The sequence below is a fragment of the Rhynchophorus ferrugineus genome, unplaced genomic scaffold (genome assembly GCF_030347505.1).
Source record: "Rhynchophorus ferrugineus isolate W39M unplaced genomic scaffold, kcgeb_rfMv2 rfM8, whole genome shotgun sequence".
In the NCBI taxonomy this organism is placed as follows: Eukaryota; Metazoa; Arthropoda; class Insecta; order Coleoptera; family Curculionidae; genus Rhynchophorus; species Rhynchophorus ferrugineus.
Genome location: NW_027472587.1, coordinates 27,672,889 through 27,690,755, shown reverse-complemented (window position 1 = coordinate 27,690,755; position 17,867 = coordinate 27,672,889). Strand labels below are relative to the sequence as shown.

The 17,867-nt window shown below is 33.6% G+C and overlaps 2 protein-coding genes across 8 annotated transcripts in view; one reads left to right on the top strand and one right to left on the bottom strand.

Moving 5' to 3' along the window:
* Window positions 1-17,867, top strand: part of pnt (ETS transcription factor pointed) — a 504,008-nt gene that overhangs the window by 396,890 nt on the left and 89,251 nt on the right. The gene's annotated exons all lie outside the window — the stretch shown is intronic.
* On the bottom strand, window positions 9,453-12,283 carry LOC143201053 (uncharacterized). Its single transcript, XM_076411900.1, has 3 exons — window positions 12,126-12,283; window positions 9,817-10,139; window positions 9,453-9,754 (listed from the first exon to the last, which is right to left on the bottom strand). Exons 1-3 carry the CDS (start codon window positions 12,281-12,283, stop codon window positions 9,582-9,584), a joined length of 654 nt encoding a protein of 217 aa, XP_076268015.1. The 3' UTR covers window positions 9,453-9,581.

The following is a 17,867-nucleotide window of genomic DNA, read 5'->3' as shown; positions in this document are numbered from 1 at the left end:
CAGTCTTTGAACTAAAATATGTTTCTAAGATCACTCTTTGTTGCTTTAATCTTAGTATTCTTTAGTTTATAATTAGAAATTTAAGGCAATAAAATTCAAATGATGTTATGAAGGTTTGAATAAAATCACCTAAACAAATAAAATTAGAGAAAGAAAGATAAATGCACATTCTTCTTAAACATAAGATTTACAACATTTATACTGAACTTTTGACTTTGTATATCTTTTCTATCCTTCCCTATAAAAGCCTTGCCAAACTTTATCTTTAATTTGTCTTTCTTAATTTAATTTATCTCAATCTTAATATACTCGGCAACTAGCAAAATGTACGACGTGATAGTGAAACGTTTAGGTTACAGGACATACAGAAACTTTAGAATTACATTTAGAATAGCACTAATAAAATAACTTAGTAGATTGTTGAAGGTAATAAGAGTAATAATTTAAAAACAATTATTAATCTCTAAGTGATCAGCACTGCAATATAGCAATGTCAATTTAGCAGCATTTCCACCTTGGTCACTAGTTGTTACTTTTGAGATGAGAGATAATTGTTGAGCAGTGAAACTAAAGCTTTGGATGCCTTTCGAAAAAATATTTACGTATAATTTGTTTATGATAATGTATAATCTGTAAACCATATTGGTCATTTAACTGCTAAACTATAACTTAATGGCCACAAGAATTTTTTTGACAAGATTGGCATATTGTTATAAAATAACTTCATAATACCCGAACCTAGTCTATATAAATTTAAGATTTTAAAAGCCATTGTGGCTCTGCATAACTAATAGGCCACGTAAAATTTTCTATATTTTAATTATTAAATGTAATTCGAAAATTTTAAACCTCAGACCTAATTTTATTAAACCTCTGGAACTTAGAAAGATATCCTATCTGAAAGCATTCCGATGAAAATTGAGACGGCTACAATGTTTTTGTTTTTCAAATAAATCAGTATTAAGTGTTGGTTTCAATTAAAAAGTTAGGTTTGAGAAAAGCTTTTCTCTCAGTCTCTAAATGATATAATTACACGAAATTATCTATCTAATTATCGAAACCTTAATTTTATGTATCTTTTCATCAGATCTACTATTCTATTGGAAAATTTCTTTTAAAAGAAAATTAGATTCTATTAAATAATTAGAAAACAATTAAGTTAGGTGAACATATAAAACGGCGCGATATTGTGGTATCCCCAATGCCTTGTTACCATTATCCATACATTTTTTAAGAATATATAACGAATATATACTTACAAGAAGTACCAACAGAGCCATAGCACTCCGGCTGGTTGGCGCAGTGGTAAAGGCGACAGGACGGTCCACCTACTGTTGCGATAGTCGCGGTTTCGAATCCTGCTGGGCCATGGTCCTAAAATTTATTTTTGTGATTGTCCTAGGCAAAAGTGGAAAATTTGACAATGAATAACCATCCCAGTCACGCCAGTAACCAGGCTAACCGGTAAGACCGGATGTCTTCTGGGATAATTTCATTTGTCACGTTAAACAATAGGTCCAGCCCATATAAACCCTCGTTGGTAAAAAGGAAACTTTAGAATTTAAAAAAAAAATATCCCCAAAATAATGAATAAGTCGATTTGAATCAACCAATCTGATTGATCTACGTCTATAATACTCATACTCGTATATTCATTAAATATAAATAATTGGCATGGTATGTGAAAGGTTTTTTTTCAATTCAGTTCTTTTTTTTTCTCTTTTCATGCTTCCAGTCTTGTATATCGTGTACATAAATATTTTGATTAGTTCACATTTTTACTATAAACGTAGAAAAATATACACAATGGAAGAATATAGACACAATAAATTCATCAAAGTAGAATAAATTCCAGCTTCTTAACCAGTCCAGCAATCCCAGTCACTCCAGTAATCAGGCTGAGTAAGCCCGGATGTCTTCTGGGATGGTCGGTAGGTTGGTCACTGTTTAACATCGAGAACAGTGGTACATATCTCACGTTAAACAGTAGAAACACGGATTTAAAATATAACATCAAAAAAATAGACAATTTAATTTTAGCTGTATCAACAATTTTCTTATCAAGATATCATCTGAAAGATAATTACAATCTAATTTAATTTAGATCTTAGTTTTGGTTAGTTGTCGTTAATTTACAATATACTATGTCACCACACCGAAGGCGAAAAAAAGAACTGAAACAAAAGTTACACTTCTTTCACTCCATAAGAAACACCATTTACGTTTATTAAAAACTTCCGTTTCTCGTAAGACCAATTAAATTTAATTATAGTTATTATTTATTATAATGTTCCCAATCTCTGATCGTGATTAATATAATTTTGTCTTGTCTTCAACATGCCAACGAAAATTTAATCAAATTAAAAACATTTTACTTTTTTAGTACCCTTAGTTCTTTAAGAATCTGTCCAATAGATTGTATACGTGACATGTAGAAGATCAGTTCAGTAAATAGTCTCCTGGTGATATATTTATAATCATTAAATGAACTATTGAATTTTCAAAACTTAGGTCCATAAAGTAAATAAATGAAATAATTGATAAAAGGTTCAAATAATAAATTATTATATAGTTATATATTTTATTGCATTAATTATTAAACGTCTTTAATATTTATCAGCACTTTAAAATATTTACCAAATTACTGTTAACAATTCATAATTTCTTCTATTTATCCTATGTGTTCAATCTAGGCAAATTATGTAGTTAGTTCCATTTTATCTGCATATTTTCATTACTACATTTGCGTATTAACATAACTTTTATCTTTTTTACATATTTTTTATACATATTATTCACGTAAGATATTTATTGAAAAACAATAAATTGGTTGAAAAACAGGCTTATTTGATAAAAGAATAATTTCAAATAAACTTCATCCGTCTTTACTTATCTATTCTAGTATACAATATTTAAAACAGTAGCTCACCTTCACAGATAGCTCATCTTTAATTTGACTTTCGTTAATCTACTGCTTTCTACGTTGCATTGTGTCCCACAGGGGGACTAAAAACTCACCAACTAATAAGGAATTAAAATTCTACAAACTGTTTTTATAATTGCTAATATTCTCTACAACACTCATCATTAATTACTAATGAATTGGATTAGAAGTTCATACCAATAAAAGTTACCTCCTATTACCCCATTACAATGATATACTGTGTCTCCAGAACCGTATCAATACAACTAGTTCTTATGCAAGAACAATTTTTCTTAGATATATGAAATCACTAGATATAAAAATAATTGAAATTCAGATATAAAAATTGAACATATTTACCTTTACGCTTAGTTTTTGTGTCCTTGGATACAGTGTTTCCTTGTAAAGACATTTTGATATCACTGTATTTCCTTCGTTAGTTCTGCTAATACCTGTATAAATCTTTGTTGGTAAAACTAGATTTAATTTTTGCATTGTTCTTAATGTATTAACACACCTTTGGCACATTTTAACCAAATGCTGACTTATATTCTTAACAATCTCTGCACATAAATCTTTTACAATTTACAACAAGATTTCCTAGAGTTATCATATATTAATTATATACTCACCTATACTTGTTTCCATTCTCGTCACCCTGTCTATGACATTGGCAGCATTGAATCATATCATATTCAGAAACTTTCATTCAAGTGAATAAGTAAGCTGTGAAATCTATCTAATATTTTTGATAAGAATTCCATCATTTGTCCATTTTTTCTTCAGTGTATCTTATCAAGTTTATCCAAACCCAAGGTGTTATTATCCATTCCTGTTTCCAGCGCGAAGTACAATATCTATAATGAATTATTAATAAATACTATGACTAATGAAACCTAATTAATTGTTATTCCAACATTTTTCTTTTTCCATCAACTTCTGCTATATATATATATTGCAAAAATTACCTTGATAGTTACGTTGTTTGCACAAGACTGAAAAAAAGCACACACACATACACAAAGAAAAAAACTGGGTTAGAACGAGATAATCATTAAAAAAAAGAACGCAAAACCAGCCAGGATGAAGGATGAGCCTGATAGTGAAAGCGAGATATCGCAAGCTGTTTCTCGAAACGTCTGGACACGGTTCGATTGTCGCCTAACAATGCCAAAGTTGCTGTCGATTGCTTTGTCCGTTTCTACCTCTTCTTCGCCTGGTCGTTCGACTTTGCCGTCTGTTTCATCCTTCCCTAGTTTATTATTAATTGATGGTATAAACTGGCGGGTTAGTTTTCCTTTTCCCGTTCCCGGTTGAAGCCGTCGTCCGATCGGAAGTAAGTTGTGTGGAACTCGCGGCGCGGATATCGACGACTGACGATTCGGTCAGAGTTCGATGGTTTCGGATTTGTTTAGTTTTAAAATGGCTATACTGCTCAGAGGTTAGTGTAATGTATCAAATGTATTAAGTTGAGTAGAATCACCAATTTTTATTTTCTTGATAGTGATCATTGATTTTCACCAACATTCTTGTCTCACCAATATAATTGCTGACCTCTGCTGACTATTTTTAACGCCCCTGTATTGAACATACACTTTCTACGTTCATTTACATGCTTTTTTTGATAACATCTTTACTAGATATGCTTAGTACAATCTTAATTATAAATTAATTTACTGCTACTGTTCTGTTGTACTTCACTTCTTTCATTCTTCTTCTTCTTCAATTTCTGTCGTAATTGGGATTAATTCACAAGCAAGACGAGTACGACATAAGTACATCAATATGTATTCCTCAATTATAAAATTATAATACACAATTTATAGTTTACTCCAAATGTTTACATTTTATATAAGTTCGTATGGTTTGTTTCGATTCAATCTTCTGATTTCCTGCGCACTGTCCAGTAGTTGTATTGCTTCCACGTTAGTATGATTTTGTAATCTTCTTTTATGTTTTAAGGCAAAATCTTGGATAACTTCGCAAATCCATATGATTTCCAGGTCATCGTACAGTGCTTCGTTCGTTACGTGTCGATAGGCATTGGTAATTAACTAAAGAATTCAGTTTCGGCAGTGTTGGATGACTATTTGAATGACTGATTTGAATTTTTAGTACAACCCTATGTTTGCACCCCATAGGTCCAAATTGGCTTTATAATTGTCTGATAAATCAATCTCTTTTAATTTAAATCAAGTTAAGAGTATCTTCCGACTAACCGGTATAGTTGTTTTATTTTGGTTCTAATGTGTTTTGCCTTTTCTCTAACATGATGTTTCCGATTTAATCTACCGTCAAGATGGATGTCGACGTATTTAGCTGATTCTGCTTGAGGAATCGTGCATCCATTGAGTGATGTAATTAGGTTTTTATTATTTCGCCACAATTCAAAATTAACATGAATAGAATTTTCCAATCTTTAGTTCATTTGTAGATATTTTGTTGACTGCAACTGGTACTTTTTCTTCTGCCCTAGGCAGAGATATGTCGTTTGCTATAACAATTATGTCGTCAGCAAAGGGTCCAAGTAGTGTTTCTTTTGTTGTTGGGATGTGAGTACCTTGTTATATTTTCATCTAATTCTGTGGCGAAGGAGAAGTAATAATAATATATCCATACCATTATATTTTACCCACATTTAAACCTATTTAAAACATATTTAAAGACAATGCAGAAAATACTAGCACTAAATAAAATAACCGAATTACAGTTAGAATAGCGGATAATTATATTATAAATATAATTACCATAAATATCCCAAAGCTACTGACTGCAATTGATCCAAGTCAAGCTTTTTATCAATATTTTTGTCTGCGGTTTCCCTAATTATTAGTATACGAATATAAACAATTAGCAGTTACTGTTGAGGATAAACCAGAAGTTATCAATAATCACTATCGCTTAATAAATATTAATATAATACAAATAATGAATATAAACCGTTGAATTATAACGGAAAATAATATTAATAAACAAGTCGGGAGTGTTTTTTGTAAATTGATTTATTTTGCTCAATTGTGTACATAATCTTCAGATATTGCCCGTGGCTAGTCAATACTTTTTTCCATTATTTTGGCTCTCGAATTCCACGTCGAAAATCAGTCAGTTCTCCAAGAACGCCTATTACTCATATTCATAGGTCTTCATAAAAACGAAAGAGAATCGGAAAAGGAATTGTCTGGTTATATATAGAAAATTTTCTTATATGTGCATTACCTCTTAATTGTTACTAATTACGCTGTCGATTACCAAATTGCATTATTTCTTATAGTTTCCGAGATATGGGCAATCGAAATTTTACACCTTAGGCTCTGTTTCTTGGGCTTGGGCCAAAATTGAGCCAAAATTGTAAAATGGTCTTATGAATTAGCGATTTCGTTCTAAATCACACTCCAAGTAATATTCGACATGCTAATTACATTATCGCCTGCCAAATTGCATTATCTCTTATAGTTTGCCATATATGGACTATCAAAATTTTACACCTTAGGCTCTGTTTCCAACTTGGGCCAAAATTGTAAAATGGTCTTACGAATTACCGATTTCGTTCCAATTCACATTCCAAGTAATATTCGGCATGCTAATTACGTTGTTGATTACCAAATTGCATTATCTCTTAGAGTTTCCGAGATATGGGCAATCGAAATTTACAGGTTGCAATATATGATCAAATGTTATAGTTTTATAAAATGATTTTTTCTTATTGCTGCTGGTATAATGGTCGTTTTCTAAGCTCTGGGAGATTTCAGTGCTACAATGTCATTTTTTTTTACTTGTAATCGAGTAGGAAAAGTACAATTTTCTACCATACAATGAAAAAAGCATTAAAGCAAAAAAGAATTAACTTTGAAAAACATGAAGAAAAATCGAAATTACTTTCAACCTAACCAATTATTATAAGAGCACACGCGATGAATGAAAACAGTAAGCCACCAAATTCACTTTTATTTCATCTGCCTTAATTGATATGTGCTAAAAGAACCTAATTATTATTATGGACAGGGCTTGGCAATACATGGTTTTACTTTAATTAAAATTCAAGTTACAAAATACTATCTCGCATGTATTTATAATACGAAATACAAAATATATTCAAGATGTCTATTTAAAAAATAAAATACATACATGGCTATAATTATTTCAGAGGACAGTAACAGGTACTTGAAAATTTGACTTAAAGTACAGGTGCTGTGTTGCCAATTTTAAGTCAAAATGTTTAGCGGTCACCATTTTGCTGCCGAAAGTTATAGAACGTAATTTTCTGACGAGCGCACTCATTAATAAGATCACTATATTTATTTATGTTTATATATTCTTAAGCCCTAAGTATTTAAAATACTAACTACAAAATATCTGAGCATCACGTATTTGAAATACCAATTACAAATTACATTTTAAGTAATTGGGTAACAAATACCAAATACGATTTTGTATATTTATTACTAGCGACCCGCCCCGGCTTCGCACGGGTGCAATGCTGATACTAAATTAAATACACTACAGAAAAAATATGAACGTTGTATATAAAAACATAGCGGTCCGCTCCGACTTTACACGGGCATAAAATATATATGCCTTATGTCACTCAATGAAAACATGATTAAAGTCGACCCAGTATTTTTGGTTCATTCATTACTGCCCTTGGCCTGCACGCATTAAATTTGGAGTAAAACAATTCCTCTTCCCCTATACTTACTATGAAGATTTCCTGCTATTTTTGGAATATCTAAATTCATACAATTTTTATTACATTACACATTTTTAAACGCAAATTTTAAATTTGTAATATCTCCGAAAATATTTGCTTAATTTACATGCTGTAAGGAACCATATTGATCTATATTAATTGCACACTGTATTTAAGGTACTTAATTCGATAAGGATTAATGCCGTATTGCTTAAAATAGCTTCGTAAATAAGCCATTTTCTCACGTAAAAAGTAAACAATAAAAATGGTTAATGTGGGTTATCCCTAAAAGATAAACATATACCATCGCGGACTTTTTTGTAGACCTTTTTATGGTGTACAATACTGTAGTACATTAATTTGATCTAACTCGTAGGGTTAGGCAGCGTTTTTGCTAATTGCTAAATAAGCCTAAAAAAATAGGTTAATTTACGACATCACGTTAGAAACCTCTAAATTTAGCAATGTTGCCTTAGTATATTATGCTGTATTATGCATGTATTATACATATAAACCTTCCTCTTGAATCACTCTATCTATTGAAAAAACCGCATCAAAATCCGTTGCGTAGTTTTAAAGATTTAAGCGCACATAGGGATATAGGGACAGAAAAGGCGACTTTGTTTTATACTATGTAGTGATGAGTAATTAAAATATACGACGACGGCCATATAATATATAATACGACCCAGATTATGGGTAAGCCCAAAACGCACGATTAATGTTAATTTACATATTTTAGTTACAACAATATTTCCAATAAACGTTTTTTGTATTAAAATAATCTAACAATTTTAGTCACATGAAATTCTTTAAATTAGCCGGTATTGTTAATTGCTTATAGCCAGTAATTCCAATTAGAATGATAGGTATAGTTACCCATCAAAGATATTTATAAATGTTACTTTAATTGGCATATGTTGAAATGAGCTAATTATTAACAAGGGCATGTCCCCACGGCACGATCGGGATTAATTTGTCGATTAGAACTTATATTCTACAATTCCAGAAATCAAAAATCTGTCCAAATTGCACGATGTATCTTTTATATCAACAAAACTATTATAACCCATTGTTTAAACCAGACATATATTGTGATTTGTTAAATATATCGTTAAAAATAACTTTGTCTCTTCCACGACAGCCAGGCTATTTTAAAACAAATCAATATTCATAAAAAATATTACTAGCTGGTGGCCATAGTACCAATGACATGCTATCATACAAAATTGGTATAAATAATAACGTCAATGTTAATCGTTTCGATAGTCATTACAGCAACAGAGGAATGCAAATTTTTACACGCGTACACTAACTTCGTCCTTATGCAACGAACAATGAGGAATATTGATGGTACCACGAAAGTACGGAACGTGGTGATGACTTACGGGGTGTGACGGAGAAATAATATAAACGAAAGATGAATATAAAATTAATTACTGCAATGAAAATGGTAGTTCGATTCGATTGTCCACGAAAAGAAATATTTTGTAAAGTATTCGTCGAAGTTTCTATAATTGGTATGTGTTGAAAGATTTATTGTCAAGGGTAGGTCCAAAACGCACGATCGGTATTAAATTTTAATTAACCGAAGATAGTAAAAGATGGTAATAAAAATAGTGTTATAAAAGTGTACAATGAAGTATTAAATTCAGTAACCTCATAAAATTAACCATAAAGTCCTAACATATCATTTTAATTATTGGTATTTGATTCATAAAAGATTTTTTTTATTATTAGTTAATTATTACATAGTTACTAGTCGTTTCCCACTAACCTACAATTTGTCTTTATGATAACTTAAATCTAGATATATAACTAGGAGGACCCATCGGCCCTATCTCAGTCTCTGGTGAAATAATGTTTATACATGTCGCTGCTGTATTTTTTATTATATGCACCTCACTACACAACACTACACAAGATCAGATGGTTTGATTCTTTTGAGTCTGTGTCCTGTTCTGGAGGTATTCAAAAGCTACAAAACTTCAATATTCTCATGAGAATGGAGTCTTTCCTCATGCCCCCTTGCAATTCTCTTGATTTCTTGACTGACTGTGGGTATCTGAAGGTCACGATGTATGTAATCAGTCCTTTATTATTTAGTATTTGGGCGCGCCCATAATACCTTTCAGGACAATGTTCTGAAAAATGTGTATTTTATTTATAGTACTCTTTGCTTATATAATTGCAATTTATTACGTACTGATAATTGTGATTTTCTTCCAATTAGCCAGTACATTTTCGTAGATTTCAATTGCAGTTCTTTTCTTTTCTTCTTTATATGTTCCTTCCAGCGAAATTTTGTTGCTATATGGAATGATAGTATTATTTAATGTTATTGATGCTTGTACGGTCTGTTTGTAGGTGAACTGCACATGCACAGATTTACTTTCATTAATTTTTTCTTTTCTAAGCATTTGTCCAATTATTTTATTGTCACTTGCCTGTGGTAATTTTCGTGAGGCTTCTTCACTATTGTCTCCAGCAGCTATAATCGTAGTATTTCCATTTTTCGACGATTTCGCCCTTGAAACGGTCCAATAACGCTATGTAATAGTCGCTGTTGATGGCCCTTCCTTTTTCAAGGTAGTCAATGAAAATTATTCTGTAGGAATGTTCGTCAGGTCGGTCGGTCGGTCGAAATGTGTGGCTGCCGCTGCGATTATTTGTCAGAACACTCACTACTATTTTTGGAAGGAATTTGCACGGGAACTAAAAACACTGGTTGAATCAAAGTTGTTTATTCTAACTTACGATTGATACATGTGGTCGATGGGAGAATTGACAGGATATTAGGTTAAGGTGAAGGAAGTACGGTAGCGCTGTGGAAGTGGTACTGTTACAGGGGGACGGTGATAAGAAAAAGAGAGCGAGACGTCGTCGTGATGGCCTTTTATACTCCAGAACTGCATGGTACCAATCCACCGGCGTTGCCAACCTTTGTAGTTGTTGATGGTGAATTGGTGGTGGCCTAAAGGGTCGTGGCGGTCGCCACAATTCCATGCGCATCCCAAAATTCAGACGCCATAACATTACCAGCTGACTGTTGCGTTTTCCCGCGTTTTGGAGTGGGTTCATCATGTGCAGTCCACTCGGATGACTGTCTATTAGACTTGGGAGTGAAATAATGGAGCCATGCTTCATCCATTGTCATGTATCGACGCAAAAACTTGGGTTTATTACGCTTGATCATCTTCAAACACTGCCCCGAATCATCAACTCAACATATTCGTAAATGATCTGATGTATACATTCAGTTGATATCTTTAGATTGTCTGCTATTTCATTATATTTCAATTTACGGTCATTCGAAATCATTTTGTGGTCCGCCAATCGTCCAAATCCACCAAATCCACGTCTAAACTTAGCATATCAATCCTTGATGGCTGATTTTCCTGGGGTAGTATCCAGAAACTCGCCATCAATCCAAGTTTTTGCGTCAACTGTATTTTTTCCCTTCAAAAAAGCAATACTTTGTCAACACGCGAAATTCCCTTTTATCCATGTTTTTCACAATAACAAAAGTTGTTTCACTCAAAATGCTATAATTCACAAATTAATGATCCGACAGTTGTCAAATTTATACACGCATCTTTTGAGAGTTAGGGCTAACTAAAAAACTTATGGATTTAATTCTAATAGCGTCATCTATGTGTCAGGCCAGGGACTTTCCAATTGACCTTACGTTATCCGTGATTTTACCTTAAAACATAAAATAAGGTTACTAAATCACAGCAACGTTAAAGCGATGGGGACTACACTCAGGAAATCAGAAGATTGAAGCGAGCCAAACCACAGGTACTTGTTTAGTGTATAAATGTATATGTAAGATGCACTAGAATGATATGGATTTAGGATGGATGCCGAAAAAAATATTAACTCACATATAGAACAATAGTAATAAATTAATTGGTAAATTAAGATTGTACTAGTTAATTAACTAAAATTAGAAGTATGTGGAGTAAACATTAAAATTCCCGTGTTTTTTGTATACTCTTTGCTTAAAAGTCGATAAACTATCGATGTTTTCTCTTCTGAAGGAATAACAAACCTTATTGGATATTGTCACAAATTATAGTCGAAATTATTTAAATTTCCGTTTTAGTACACCCGTGTGAACTAGCTAGTTAATAGTAATTTAAAAAATGTAGTCAGTATTAAGCATCAGGTTATTGAATACTGTCAAAAACAAATATTTTTTCTATATTATATTATTTATAATAGATTAATTTGTTGTGATTCTTTGTTAGTATCGTCGTCACGCCCATTATCTCGTTATCACGAAACGAGTAAAGTTAATCGATCCCAAACTACATGGTATTTTATTTTTTTAACAAGCATGCCGAGCCGGCTTATCTCGACGACCATTTTGTATTATCTAACTGAAATGCCTTTACCAACACGAACCAAATAAATAAACAAATCAATGTTCGACACTCGTCGTCCCCGACGACCATAATCTGCACGACAGCCGACCGACTGATAATCCAAAACCGAAAAACCAAAACATACGAACGATAAACGTTATCTGAGTACAGGCGAAACTGTTGAAATTGTCGCGGCATCTCGTTCGGCCTCGCGTCCAGCGTTGCCAACTTGTGGGCAATTCCCCAATCTGCGGGAAATCTCACGTCAATTGGTATTATTCGGGGATTTTGAGATCTAATCATAAATATAATGGAGCAGCATTGTGACTAAGACATGTCGCAGACGTTTGGAAGATGACTGAAATTATCACGATTCCTAAACCTGGAAAATCAACAAATTATATAAATGTCTATAGACCAGCTCACTGTCACCAGTAATATCTTTTTTTATTAATCTCTTCGAACTTCAACAATCTACCCGTGGTCAGTAAATATTTTTTATGGTTTCCGTTATACAATGTTAACAAATCCTATATTATCTTATGGCGTGGAATTAGTTTGTTGGAGATGTAATATGGAGCATCGACAATGGCTCGCAATAATTTATTCTGGAACCTCTGAAGGATAGCCATGTTGGATTTGCTAGTAGTACACTACAGTTCAATACTATAGGTCCTAATGGGCGTAAGTATTGACTTATATATCAAAATTTTAGCACTGGGCTGTTGAAAGCTTACACTACAGCCTGAATATTTAGAGTCAAATACGAGAAAGCCTACTGTATAAAAGGAGCTAAAGCAGGTGTACCACAAGAAAGTTTTTTGGGGCCAATTCTTTGTCTACTCTATACATGTGATATTCTAAAGTGGAATATATCACAATGGCTACATTTGCTGATGACACTGCGATTCTTGCTGTCGGAGATAATAACGAAGAAATCACACGAAAATTACAACTGGGGACGATATAAATAATTGGACTCAGACTCGAACAATAAACATTAACGAAAGTAAATCTGTGCAAGTGCAGTTCACGTATAATCAAACGGTCTAACCACCAATAACAATAAATAATAATAGCATTCCATATAGCAACAACACAAGCATCTCGGAATGAAACTTGATGCAAAACTTCGCTGTAAGGAACATATAAAGAAGAAAAGAAAATAACTTAAGAGTTAAAATATAGAAAAATGTAATGCATGAATACTATAATTGAATTCTATTAAATGTTATTGTTAATTTTTTCATGATTTAATCATTTTATGAATAATGGTATTAACGGCTGACTTCAACAATTCAAAACTTCTTGGTTTAGACGAAATATACATTGGATTAAATAAAAGCTGCAGAAAGTACGGACAATTTAAAAAAAGATAAAAATATACCTCATATTGCTGTAGCGACCTTGAGTCATGTCGAATTTTACATACTGGAATAACGGTCTACAAAATACCCAGAAATATAATGCCAGATGTCGAACAGGGGCGGGGTGCCAGCAGCGCCAACTAGAACCCGATAACGAATAGCTGGCGGCAACCCCGAGACGTTTATCTGGGATGTTATTGAAGGGTATTTCCAATCATTCAGTACCGACAATCGTTTGGTTTAGACGTGCCACCACCGACTGCCCAAGCCTCGTCACCAAGTAACGCCGCTGCCATCCGTTTTATCTATTTTGTATTTTCCACATTTTTATATTACTTCAATAAATAACGGTCACATAATGTAAACACCACTATTTCATTTGGTTGTACCTCCATTCACCGAGCCATCTAATTTACCCTAAAGTGGTGACCCCGACGTGATCTTTCGCAAAATTGGGTTTGGACTCGTGAATGGAGGGTACGTGTAACATGGTGTATTTTACCTGGCCGTTATATTTTTTGTTTCAACATTTTCAATTTTTTAAAACTATTCTTCTTCGATTTTACATTTATTCGTTCAGCATTACATTCATTTAAACATTTGTTCCTCATTAAATTTTATTTTAGTGTTGGAACAATGAACCTTAAATTTCATTTCATGATTTCCATTTCATGTTTTTTAAATTTTTTCACAATCTTTTGAACTCTTAGAAATTTTTACATCGCTGTTTAATCATCAGCGTCTCGGCTAAATATTTCTTTCGGCACTATGTTTAATTCATAATGTCTTCCCTCGCTGGATGTCTCCGTCATATTGGCAGACATTTTGATTTGAAAGGCTTTGGGCAGCTTCGGTCGTATACCGTCGTTATTTGTTGTTTCTGAATTACCGTAACGTATGTGACTACAGATTAGTCACAGAGCAGCTCCAGAAGCTAGGTACCGATTGCAGTCACCGTAGACTCTTCGTCAGGTCTTCGCCGAGGTACCAGAATTGCCAACGTCTCGTCGTAGAAGAAAATAAGCTACCACATCGTTGAACAATCGATCCTCCTACAGCGTCGATTACGGGAGTCCTGTCCGAAAAATAGCTTGTTCTCAACTTCATCCATGGACCACATTCAAGTAAAAAAACGACGATGAAGTAACGGTACCAACCACAACCGTTTTTATTTATCATAGGTTTCAAAGCACATTTTGTTTGGCATATCAGTATTTTATATTTGTTTTTTTTATCATACATTTTTGTATTTTCATTTGTTCAAAATAATTGTATGTAAAATTCTGGCATGGGAGTATTGTAGCGCCCTTGAGACATGTCGAATTTTACATAGTGGAATAACGATCTACAAAATACCCAGAAATATAATCCCAGATATTGAAAACGAGCGGAGTGCCAGCAGCGCCAACTAGAACCCGATAACGTATAGCAACCCCGAGACGTTTGTCTAGGATGTTATTGAAGGGTATTTCAAATCATTCAGTAACCGACAATCGTTTGGTTTAGATGTGCCACCATCGACTGCCCAAGTCTCGTCACCAGGTAACACCGCTGGCATCCGTTTTATCTATTTTGTATTTTCCACATTTTTATATTACTTCAATAAATAACGGTCACATAACGTAAACACCACTGTTTCATTTCGTTTTACCTCCATTCACCGAGCCATCTAATTTACCCTAAACTGCTATTGTAGATTTCTATAAAATATTCCCAATATGTATTACAATTACCAAGCGACTTGTTTGACATTCGCTGTAAATGGGAATGTCACATGAAAAAATTACAGTCAGAGCAGTTAAACGAATAATAATGCGACCTAATAATAAATAGATAAATAGTAAAAAAGCTCACGGATATTAGTTAATAACCGGAACAATTTTACAAGAACTATCACAGGAGGGTGTACATTTATTAACATTTATATTTAACGCAATACTACGATTGAATTATTTTATGAATGATATTATTATTATTTGCGTAGTATTTGGAAATTAGCAAATGTAATAATGATTCTCAAACCAGAACAAACACCAGTAGATGTCGCCTTCTAGGGACCTATAAGTTTACTACCGATACATTTTTTTGAGAAAATATACATAAAATGCTTAATAATATAATAGAAAAGGGAAAATTTCAGAAATATTCTCATCGGCCCTATCTCAGTCTCTGGTGAAATAATGTTTATACATGTCAGTGCCGTATTTTTATTATATGCACCTCACTACACAACATTATACAAGATCAGATGGTTTGATTCTTTTGAGTCTGTGTCCTGTTCTGGTGGTATCCAAAAGCTGCGATACTTCAATATTCTCATGAGAATGGAATCTTTCCTCATGCCCCCTTGCAATTCTTTTGATTTCTTGACTGACTGTGGGTATCTGAAGGTCTCGATGTAGGTAATCAGTCCTATAGTATTTGGATGCGCCCATAATACTTCTCAGGACTTTGTTCTGAAAAATTTGTATTTTATTTATGTTACTCTTTGCATAACATTCCCATAATTGAACTGCGTATGTCCATATAGATTTCAGTATTTTCTTATATAATAGCAATTTATTATGTACTGATAATTATGATATTTTCTTCCAATTAGCCAGTACATTTTCCTATATTTCAACTCCAGTTCTTTTCTTTTCTTCTTTATATATTCTTTCCAGCGAAGTTTTGCATCAATATTTATTCCGAGATATTTAGCGTTGTTATATGGAATGATAGTATGATCACTTAATGTTATGCACAGATTTACTTGCATTAATTTTTATTTTCCAAGCTTGTGTCCAGTTATTTATATTATCACTTGCCTGTTGTAATTTTCGTGAGGCTTCTTCACTATTGTCTCCGACAGCATAATCACAGTATCATCAGCAAATGTAGCCATCATAATATTCTCAATTTGTGGTATATCACAAGTGTAGAGTAGAAAAAAATGGTCCCAGTACACTTCCTTGTGGTACACCTGCTTTAGCTTCTTTTATTGTAGAGCAAGCTTCTTCTTGTTTGACTCTAAACATTCTGGTTGTAATGTACGATTTTAATAGTTTGGTGTGTTGTTTTGGTAACATTTTCTGTAGTTTATGAACAAGACCTTCATCCCAAACCTTATCGAAGGCTTCTGCTACATCTAAGTATATAGCTGAGCATACTTTTTTACTTTCGTAGGCTTTTTCAATAACATCCATTATTTTGTGGACCTGGTCAATTGTTGAATTCTTCTTGTTAATAAACCCAAACTAGTGTGTTGGTATTAGGTTTTTTCTCTTTATGATTACTGTTGTTTATTGACTTCCCAGGTTTTGGAATCATTATAATTTCCGCCTTCTCCCAAATGTCTGGATATAAATGCCTAAGAATATTATTCGACTGCATTCCTGGACATATATCAGATTTTTGATAAAGTATATCACATAGTGTAATGTTAAATTAAAGAAATTCCATCCATATCCCTTATCCATATTTTCAGCTACTAGAATCTTCTCTTCTTTTCAATGTCTCATAGATTGACATTTCACTATAAAACAAAAGGATAAACTCACTAAATTACATCCAATATATTCAGGAGTTCCACAAGGCATTGTAGTGGGCTTTTCAGCACAAACCCAGTTCCAAATGATATTTAAGACAGCGTCATCAGCTGACAGAGTTCAGGGCATCAAATAACGTTAAGTCGGCTTGGTTGGCGCAGTGGCCAAGGCGACAGAACGGTTCCCCTACTATTGCGATAATCGCAGGCTCGAATCCTGCTGGGGCATGGATCTGCTTTATATTTATCATTGTAGCTGTAAATGTCTTTATAGGCAACAGTGGAATATCCGACCAGGAATAACCATCTCAGTCACGCCAGTAACCAGGTTGGGTAAGACCATGTCTTCTGGCATGGTAGGCTGGCTAAGTAGGACACTAGCCAGGCTCGTTAGGCTTGATGCTAAGGACCGTGGTTCGGAGCCCACGTTAACACGTTGCAACAGTAGCTGCACTCCAGATAAACCCTCGTCGATAAAAAGGAGATTTTAAACATATAAAAAGAATAATAGAATAATAATTCGTGGGGAATCAGCAAATTGTTCTTCCCGATTTGGTGAATTTGATAAATTGGCATTGGCAACCCTGCTTGCGTCTCACTCGCCGACGATGATCACGACGTCTTCAATTGAGCGCTCGGTGTTATTTACCAGTTTAACTTAATTACGAGTTAATTGAAACAAATGTCCGCCCATTAGAGATGTCATGTTCACGGAACGGTTATCGTTAAACCGTATTGTCATCGGCGATACGTAGAAATCACTTGACTGGTCGTCGGCGTTGGACGACGTACATCAGCCTTGTCCAGATTATCGTAAACAACAATTTAACAATTGACTATCGGCGGTTCTGCTTTAAAATTACACGTCGAAACACTGTTCGCTCGCTGGCTGGCTGGCTGGCTCGCCCTCTCGATTTTAATTTTTCTCGGGAATCTTTTTTTTTTGTTTGTCGAATATTGAATCACAGTTTCAATTAAATTAACTTCGGCGAAC